Raw genomic sequence first — 10412 nt, forward strand, 5'->3', positions numbered from 1 at the left:
GCTGAGAGATGTTTTAGTCAAAAGGGTTAATTCGTCATTTCAAAGTCTCACTTAACAAAAATTGACAGTAAAGGATGTGCATAATTTGGTATTAAGTAAGGAATATCTGTCTAATAATAGCATTTTTTAAGGGGTGATGTTGTAAATTTTTAGGAATCCTTGTTGAAAAAAAAAAAGGTATCCAAAACTATTCAAATTAGTTTAAAGTTATATTAATTATCAGATCCAATTTATAAAAAAATTGAATAATTAATACTTTTATTACTTCACAATTTATTACATGTAATTAAACAATAAATTTAACGAACAAATATATTCATTAGCACATCTATTTTAATTTCAAATAAGGATCTTCAACATCAATCCTAACGGGTAGTGGTTTCGTTACTTCAACTTCAATTCTAGTCGAGTTTTTGTCTCCTCCAACTCTCTTCGCTCAACATAAATAATTAATGATATGAATGGATGATAGAAAATCCATATTGTTTGTATCTATTTAAGGGAATTCATCTTAAAAAAAAAACTGATGTCCAAAAATCATCTGATTTCTTTCTAAAATTAATTGAATGCAAATGTCGATAAAACTATATTTAACTCATATTTGATTCGTTTTATCTTTAACAATAATCTAACCGCTATTGTAACTCTCTCTCTCTCTCTCAATTATGATCAAGGTTTCAAAAATCATATAAGTAGCAAATCACAAATCACAAAGCACCCAATTCAAATCAAAACCAGCATCAGCAATCATCAATCTTGATTCTTGATAATTCGATATGGCCAATTCAAAACGAAATCAACTATCACCAACATGGTTTGAGGAATTGGATTGAATGGGTCAAGATCAATCTCAATTCTTAGCTGATACCATATCAATAGAGTGATAGGTAGGAAAGTAAAATAATCTAATAAAAGATTTTTTCATTGAAGGCATAAGTATTGATTTCTGGCCGATCCGTGGATTGATATCAGACTGGTATCGGCCTTCACCGATCCATTCCTGATACCAGAGTTCTCAAACCATGATCACCAATCCTGATTATTGAGTGTTGACAATTCGAGTTCATGAATAAAAATCATTTAAATATTAATCCAAATGGGCGATTTTAGGGTTTTTCCAGACCGAATTCAAAGCCAATTTCGTACATCAACTGTAGAACTAAATCAACTAATATTTAGTAACAGTAAACCCGGAGGCGGATAGCAGATTGGCTCGCAGATCACATCCTCCGGAGAATCTAATCTTTGCTCTCTCTTCTTTTTACTGTTTCTATCTTCTATTTGTTGCTCTCTATCGGACAAGCTATTCCCTTACTGCTCTAATCTCGAGACTTGAGACTCAAGTTTCAACTGAGGACCGGCAAAATCCTTTCTCTTCCGGTCACTTGAGACTCAAGTCTCCTCGATTATCAATTCTGAGGCAAAATTGTATAAAAATCTGAAACGGTCGTGTCGCGCGGCAAGAGGCGGGTTCGTTTTTCTGGTGCTAGGGTTCAAGTTGCAGAAACCCTAAGTTGGAAATGGAGAACCAGGAATTTCAGGTCTACAATACTATGACTAAGCAGAAGGAAATCTTCAAGCCCATAGAGCCCGGTAAGGTGGGCATGTACGTTTGTGGCATCACCGCCTACGATTACAGTCACATTGGCCACGCTCGTGCTTATGTCGCCTTCGATGTCCTCTACAGGTGAGCTCTCCCACTAATTACTCTGCAATTCTTCGTCCTTAAAGCTTTCTTGTAATTTGATTTGGTATGTACATATGGAGTTTAAGGGCTGTTGGCGTCTGAAAATTCTTGATCCTTTATTCAGGGTTATTTTTCTTATTAAGTTCTTGGTGCCACCTAGGAGTCAACCCACAAATTTTGTGCATTTCTAGCTGTTATCTTTCTTCTGTGGGTGAGATGAAGCTGAAGTTCTGAACTATGACCTTGTAGTGTTCATGCTGTATATTCTGTTACCAAACTATGCTGCTTAAGTACGTTCCATCAGAAAGACCTTTATTGATATTGCACAACATCCATCTGATGGTCAGTGGATATGCGCTATGAATGCTTGGTACTGTTAACAAGGTCTAGAATTTTAATTATTGTTTTTGGAATTTTATTTATAAGGCATTCCGTGTTGATTTACCTTTAAACCAGTTTTGTGGATTAAGTTATATGTTGGGAAAGTGAAGTGAATGAGTTCAAAGTGCCATTTTGGAAAGCTAAATTTAGTGGTGCCTTGGTTAGTACATTGAATCAATCTTCATTTTGATGCCCAATAAAATAAGAATGTGGTTCTCAGGTTACCAGTTTTGGTAGATTTAAGTCAATAATTAATTTCCCCAATCCAATTATCATTGAGAAATGTCACTGGGCCCTGCCTTTTCCCAATAAATTTGCTAGTTGATTGGACTGAGTCACTGAGATTAGCCAAACCTAATGTAGACATCCAAGCTGGCCTTAATTTTGGATACTAACCAGGTTTTACTTTGTTGACAATTGGGCAGATACCTGAAATATTTGGGATATGAAGTCAATTATGTACGGAACTTTACTGATGTTGATGACAAGGTGAGTATATTGTTAAAAGATATTATTATTCTCTTTTACATACTGCGGATTATTTGATCACATTAGACTGGAACAACCTGGAGAGCTATGTTCTGGAAGGAAAATAGTGACTAATGTACCTTCTTTTATGATAACAAGTTGTTGTGTTATATTTATTGAGTGGTTTCTTCCACTGGTTGTGAAGTGGGTTATTCATTTATTGTCTTTACATCTGCACTAAAGCTTCTTTTTTTGGGGTGGGGGGTTGTGCCACAGGGGCATTATTGGTACTGGTAAATCTCTTGTTTGCTGCACATGGTGAATAAGACATTATATAACGTGTACTTGTGGATGTACCATGACTGAACACGGGAATCTGATGACCTATAATATAATCCATTGATTTTATTTGGAGGATCATCAGAAATCGCCAAAAGAAGCTACTCTAGTTTCTGTTCTTTAAAAGCTGAAGCCAAGATTGCTTTACAACAAATGCTGGCTGGGATAAATCATTTTCTTTTGTCATTTCTATTTATTTATTTTTTTTTTCCTGAATGATGATGCATAATAACATGACATTTTTCATGTCCTTTTGTCTATTTTATGTGCTCCGGTGCGATTGATTGATTTATTTATTTTTGGGTTCAGGATGGGTAGCTAACATTTGGTCATTTTGCAGATAATTCGTAGGGCAAATGAATTGGGAGAAGATCCAATAAGTTTGAGTGGTCGGTTCTGCGAGGAATTTCTTGCAGACATGGATGATCTTGGGTGCTTACGTCCTACGCAAGAACCTCCTGTTTCTAAACATATGGATCAGATTAGGGCAATGATAGCTCAGGTGTTTTTTCTCCTCATTTCATATTGTTTGTCTATTGAAATGGCTGTGGAGGGAGATGGGTATTTTCTGATTTTTTCTTAAGCAAATAAAGAATTCATTACCTAAAGAAGAAACATATAAAAAGAGCCTCTATATAAGTGGAAAAAGAAGAAACATTGCAGTAGAAAAATACAAAGCAAAGCAAACCCAACTGTCAAGGAGACAGGGGAGGGTGCTGCTCAAGGGGGATGTGTGTTCATTTACCTATGGCAAAGCTTGTAGCCTCATTCTTTGTTGGACATCTACAGTATACATTTTCAACATCATTATTTTCTAATGTTAGGGTATTTTATATTAGCTTTTGATTTTACTGTTATTGAAAACATTGCATCAGCTTTATAAATTTTCTCATTCTTGTGCAACTTTGCCATTTTATTTTTCTCACCTTATCCCTGTTATCTTTCTCTTTTCCCCTTTTTTTTTTTTTGTGGATAATTACTTGATTAGTGATAAGGAAGCATCTCTACTCCAAACAATGGTTCTTGTTTGGGAAGTCTGCAACAACTCAGTGGTGGTGTGTGAGCTGGGCCATATGGTCATTTCTTTTTCTTAGCAATTATTTGGATTGTCTTTGTCACTTTCTTGGTATCAACTTTAGAAAGGTGAATGACAGTTTAACATGATCTTGGTGCCATTTAAAAGCACATCATTTTTGAGAAACTTATCGACAACTTGTTGATAGGATGCCCGGCTGTGATGGGCTTCCTCCTTTGGGAATTTTAACCTAAGAGGAGTCCAATTGTTCAGATTGGAGGAGCCAGATGATGGCCTCTAAATGGCATGTGTTGGAGAGGTGGTATGAAAATAGATGTATGGCTTTGGTTTAACAACAAACATGGCCCATGCAGAGTTAAATGGCAAAACAGGATTCATGTAGCTGACTCTGTTTAGTTAGGATAAGGCATAGTTGAATTGATGTTCCTTTGTTTATAAAGGGTTGATGGCGTGAAGCAGTGATAGGTGCCACTGAAATTATAATTCAAGTCATATAAAGTTGATGCGGAATTGAGGCTGGACCAGGTTGACCCTTTGGGCAATCTTGATCAAGATGAACTAGGTCTTAATTGATATTTGGATTCATTAGGATCTTTAGGATTTTATTTTATTTTGGGAATATTTGCAATCTTTTATTTTTGGTAGCTATTAGACAAGTAGAATTTTTCAATTTTAGTTTTATTGTGTTTCTATTTTGTTAGTCGAAGAATTTAAGAAGTTATTAGGAGTCCCTATTTCAGTTTTAGATTTTAATTAGGCAAGTTTTAATTTCTGTTTATCATATAAAGGCATGTAACCCAAGTTATTTGGCATATTTTTAAGAATGAATTGAATTGAATGTTTTGGTGCTGGGTATGGTGCAAGACTAGGTTGTGTGACCTACTTTCTCCCCCACTTTTGTGCGACATCTTCTTTTCCTCCCCTGCAACTCTGAGTTCTCTTAGGATTTTCTTCCCTTCCCCTACCGGCCCTCCATCAAAAGTGGTTTTGGTTTATGTGGGAATAAATAATGTGTTTACAAAGAGTAGGGTTAGGTCTATAAAGGGTGTGGTCATTTTCAGACATGTTCGAGGTTTTCAATTTTTAACTATGACAGTATGACACACATGCTGTTGTTTCTCTTTGTTGTGCGATGTGGTTTTGGTGATTTTCTGCTTCTTTGGTTATATCCAGTTCTAAGTGAGCTTTTTTCAGTTCTGGAAATTGATACTTTGGCTTATGAGATTTTTTTCTGTATACATGATTTAGTTGCGTCTCTTAATCTGTTTGTCATTTATAGGCTTTTTATGACCTGCTGAATTCAAGGAAGAACACTATCTGGCCTCATTCTTAGATCTTGAGAGAAAAAAGAAAAAAAGAAAAAAAGAAAAAAAGAAAAAAAGAAAAAAAGAGAGAAGAACAAGAAGTGGACATAGAAGTTTGACTTCTTACTGGAATTTAGGGTAAGAAATAGAATTGGACTTCAGTTGATATTGCACCTAATGCTTTAAAATTTGGACAAGCCAGGACTGTCAGATTGGCTAGAATGTAACCAAGGCATGCTTAGAGGTGGATTTATTTGTTTACTCAAAACTGTGATGAACCCAAATTCTGGTTCTTTAGTGAACTGTTCACTGGTGTTGTGAGATTTCCATCAGACTGTCTGGGTATACCTGGAATCTGTTGAGCTGGCTATTTAAACAGAATTGACCTCTAAACTTGGTTGGCTGTCTATTCTAAGTTCTAACAATTAATCAGCCAATTATGACAAACGGTTTTCGGCAAGTTGGCCAGTGGTTAAACATTGTACCAGTTGACCAAGGATCTGGTCCACAAAATGGGTTTGATGATGTGATGGGCATTTAATGTCGATACCTTCTTCCCAAGATGCCCCAATGTCTCTCATCGTCTTTCTTGTCCTTCCACTCTTTCAATGTCTCTGTATCTTTCCAATACCCCCCAACTTCTCTCTCTCTCTCTCCCCTTCTCTTATTTATAATTGTAGTTTAGTTTTAAATTATTTAGTGAATACTTTATATTCTTTAACTTTGGTTGTGCTTTGTAAGCCCCATTATGAGTTTGAGATTCTCTAGTGGTGAGAGACTCCCATACTTGGTTGAGTGAGTCCCCAAAAGACCCTTGAGTTAAGTGGTCCTCCTTGACTGTTGTTACTTTGTACTTGGTTCTTCACTTTTTTTTAATCTCTATGCATTATTGCCATGTTACATCTACTGCATGCTTAGAGGGCCCACCCCTCCAACACCTTGGGTCGCCTAGTTGCCTTGACAACTATGTTTCATATAATGTTCTTTCCCCACATCTTGAGTTACTGGGAAAAGAGTAACTTTTTGATCTACAAGAAAACATATGTTGGTAGATATCTCAAAGATAAGCATAAGACAACATAGACTTGTACTCTTGCTTTCTTAAAAATAGCTTCTTATATGTATCGAAATTTTATTTCTGATGGTATTTTGTGGCAGCTTATTGAAAAGGATTTTGCCTATCCTGTCGATGGAGATGTATATTTCGCAGTTGACAATTTTCCTGATTATGGCCGGTTGTCTGGACGGAAACTAGAAGATAATCGAGCTGGTGAACGGGTTGCCGTTGATTCAAGAAAGAAAAACCCTGCTGACTTTGCATTGTGGAAGGTGAAATGGCCTTGATGACATGGTTTATGAGTATAATTAGATCTTGGACGTCATGTCCTTTCCTTTCGATACATAGTAAATGTCGATTTACTTTAGTATTCGAAATTTTTGTAGGCCACAAAACCCGGTGAGCCAAGTTGGGTCAGTCCATGGGGCCCTGGAAGACCAGGATGGCATATAGAATGCAGCGCCATGAGTGCTCATTACCTTACTGCCTCCTTTGATATTCATGGTGGTGGGATGGATTTGATATTCCCACATCATGAAAATGAGATCGCTCAAAGCTGTGGTGCCTGCTCAAGTAGCAAGGTGGGATATTGGATGCATAATGGTTTTGTGACACAGAACGATGAGAAAATGTCCAAGTCACTCGGTAACTTTTTCACAATTCGTGAGGTACCTGTGATCTTTTCACCCTGTAATTTTAATTTTGTTTTTGTTTCCCTCCTTGAATCCTACATCTATTTGTATTGTAAATATCAATCTCCCTGTAGGTCACCAAACAATACCATCCAATGGCTTTGAGATATTTCTTGATGAGCACACACTATCGTTCTCCTGTCAACTATTCGATTGCGCAACTTGATAATGCTTCATTTGAAGTTCTCACCCTCTATCGGGTACGTGTCATTCTTAACTCAAGTATTTAGCTTTGATTAATCTTTTTTTTTTTTCCAAGTAAGTAAAAATTTGTTGTGGAATAAGTGTTATTGATAAGTGGGGTAAGAGATCCCTAATAAAAACTCCAAAAGGCAATGACCTGCTATACTATGCAAGATCCCAGAAGAAAGCTGTGGAGGGCAGCCCATTCTCTATAGATTTACTTGAAAAGGATAATAGTTAGTTTATACATTGTCAGGCTACATTTATCTGAGCTCTATCCAAGAACCATTGATTCCTGTCCTTTCATTACAACCCTATATACTGGCTCAGCATGACTATCAAATGTTTCTTTTGTTTCTTGCAAACTGCATACACCGTGTCTTTTTCCTCCCAAGCATCGATCTCATATCTTTTCCATCCTCTTCAAATGGTCTGACTTCTTCCCTTATTGCTTCCTTTATCTTAGGTCTGATCACAGAGTTGATTATTCAGCCTGCTTGCATCTGAGTTTGATTATCTGGATTTTCAGATTGCATTAATCTGTTGTCTCTACTGCTCCAAATGTTGTGAATAACTCCCATATATAAGTTAGGGTCTGATAGAGTTGTGAGGTCTGCACAGAGCAAACCCTTTGTTTCTACTGCCCGAAATGTTGTGAATATCTCAACAAACAGTGGGTAAAAAAAATATCTCGGGATCTACCTTCAAAGGTTTGTTTCTTAAAGGGAAAAAGAAAATTCCTCTGGGAGCCTACCCCATTGTGTGATTCCCTGTCCTATGGGCTGGTCTTGTAGATGTTGCGTTGTAGTGTTGTATTTTCTTCTTCATCGATAAAATTTTGGTTACTGATCGGAGAAAGGGAAGAGAGGTTGGGGGGGGGGGGGGAATATAACGGGATTTCTAGAATGAGAACTTTGCTTCACTTCACTGAAGTTCTTTCGTGCCTGCCAATTAAGTGGCCATATGGGATCTCTTTGCTAGGTGACAACTATCATTCCTCTCCTCCCCTACCCCATGCACAAAGACACAGGGAGACTTTTGCATTAAACTCTTTGTTTGAATTAACTGCAAATTTGTATAATGCACTTCTTTTTTTATAATATTTAGTATTATGCAATTACTTGACCCAAACCATACTTGTGAACATTTATATGAACTAAGGTATTTTTAATGACACTAGGCTTTGCATAACTGTGAAGTGGCTTTATCTCCATATCGAGAAGGGAATCCCACAGATGTTGCAGCACATAATGGCCAAACAGTGCGTATCACTCCTGACGCGCGAAAATGCATCGACAAGTTACACAGTGACTTTGAGTCCAAAATGGCTGATGACCTGCATGTTGTTGAAATATTGAATGGAGCTCTAAAGGATTCCCTAACATTCATTAACAGTTCTTTGGGCTTGCTCAAGGTATCATTCTTATCTCATATACTCCGGGTTCCCCACATGGCTGTGTGTTGGTCCAGTTCTTAAGGAACCTCCTAGTTCTACTTTTAACAGCCTTTGTAATTACTTGATTTGCTTTGGCAGAAAAAGCAAAAACAACAGCAAAAACAGCCATCACCCATTCAGTCTCTTGTTGAAGTGGAAAAAGAAGTGAAGAAGATTTTGGTTGATCTGGGATTGTTGTCGTCTAGTACCTGTTCTGAGGTAATAATGTTTTCCTGCTTGGTTTGGAACTGATGTTGAATGAATCATGGATGAGTTGCCATGGTTCTAGAGAAGCTTTTAATCTCAAACAGCAAACATATTAACAATCCTTGGGGAATACAATGGATATGCATTGTAAAAATAAAAACATAATCTCAGTAAGCAAAAGCCTTGGGGATGAATGGATATAGAGCATGATTCGACATTCAACCTGTTTCGTAACTGAACAGGTTAACAGGTCGACAATGTAGTTTCTCCCATAATGATCTTACTAAAGCTAAAAAGCCAATACCATAGATTAGCCCATGATCAGCTAATTCTTTTGTGGTTTGTCTAGCCAAGGAAGGAGCAGTGAGGAGTTTTATATATTTTGGTTTCTGTTTGCCTTGGTGATATCACGTGTTACTCTTTTCCCTTGTTGGGAATGGGATTGCTACCCATTCTCTGGAATGAAATTCCTTATTTAAGATATAATTTTCAACTTTGCAGGTTTTGCAGCAGCTGAAGGAAAAGGCTCTTGTGAGAGCAGGGATGAAAGAGGAAGATGTCTTGCTTATGATTGAGGAAAGAACTAAGGCAAGGAAAGAGAAAGATTTTGAGAGGAGTGATCAGATCAGGGGTCTGTTGTACGCCAAGGGCATTTATCCTGAAGATGAAGGTGCGGTAACGACATGGTGGCCTTGTGTTCCTCCTGAAGATCCAAAGTCTACCTGAGATTAGATAGACCTTTTGAGTATGAAATTTAAGAAAGTGCCCACAAAATTTATGAGATTTTCCTCTTGTTTTTAACCCCATTTTTGATCCTGATCTGGATGATCTTTTGGAATCAGCGGGACCATATTGCCAGGGGTTAATATTAAGGCTTGTAATGTGATTGATGGATACTTTATTACCATCTGTTCAATGAAAGTTGATACAATTAGATGGGGGGTAGGAGATTGTAAGACAGGGCTCCACCCCACTCAGACGAAAACTTATACATTTTTTGTTGCCAATCATGTAAACTTTATCATATACTTTTTATCCGGTTATAATTTTATCTGTTACTCCAGGCTAGTCTTTCTTTCTTGCTCTTTTACGCAAAACCACCTCAACCCATGTGGCGCTTCCCTTCGACAGGCTATGTTTATCAACAGTTATCAACGGAAATCTGTCTCCTGGAGATCTTCTACCATGTTTTTTTTTTTTTTTTTTTTTTTTATTTTTTTAATAAGTACCAATGGTGATAATAAATAAATAAATAAAAGAGCAGGTTCCTTCACGGTGATGGTCAATGGCCGTACTTCTTGGCCCTTTTATCTACGAATGGTTGAAACTACCCTCTTATTGTTGCTTGATACCCTTTAAACCATAGATTTAGGTATTGATATCTATGTACTGATTTGGATCAAATTGGTGTGTATTGGTTACTTTTGTTCTTTTTTTTTTTTTTTTTTTTTTTTTTATTTTTTTTACTGTTTTACCTGAAACAATATGTTAAGGTATTGGATATTGGTTTCAATCGATATGGTCAATACAATATTGATATTTAAAATCATGTAAATCATGCTTTAGACACTTGGAGATGATTTGAACCCCTTAATCAAGGGAGAATCCTTCAAGCTTAGGAGT

The 10412-nt window shown here is 36.8% G+C and overlaps 1 protein-coding gene across 1 annotated transcript; it reads left to right on the plus strand.

Annotated features, from left to right (window-relative positions):
- The first annotated feature begins 1043 nt into the window (after nucleotides 1–1043).
- LOC122080605 (cysteine--tRNA ligase 2, cytoplasmic-like) lies at nucleotides 1044–9852 on the plus strand. Its single transcript, XM_042647397.1, has 9 exons — nucleotides 1044–1687; nucleotides 2494–2557; nucleotides 3216–3377; nucleotides 6374–6544; nucleotides 6659–6940; nucleotides 7039–7164; nucleotides 8328–8561; nucleotides 8682–8801; nucleotides 9291–9852. The coding sequence occupies exons 1-9, from the start codon at nucleotides 1521–1523 to the stop codon at nucleotides 9513–9515; spliced, it is 1551 nt and encodes a 516-aa protein (XP_042503331.1). The 5' UTR covers nucleotides 1044–1520; the 3' UTR covers nucleotides 9516–9852.
- The last annotated feature ends 560 nt before the right edge of the window (nucleotides 9853–10412 follow it).

This window comes from Macadamia integrifolia, chromosome 1, assembly GCF_013358625.1.
Source record: "Macadamia integrifolia cultivar HAES 741 chromosome 1, SCU_Mint_v3, whole genome shotgun sequence".
NCBI lineage: Eukaryota > Viridiplantae > Streptophyta > Magnoliopsida > Proteales > Proteaceae > Macadamia > Macadamia integrifolia.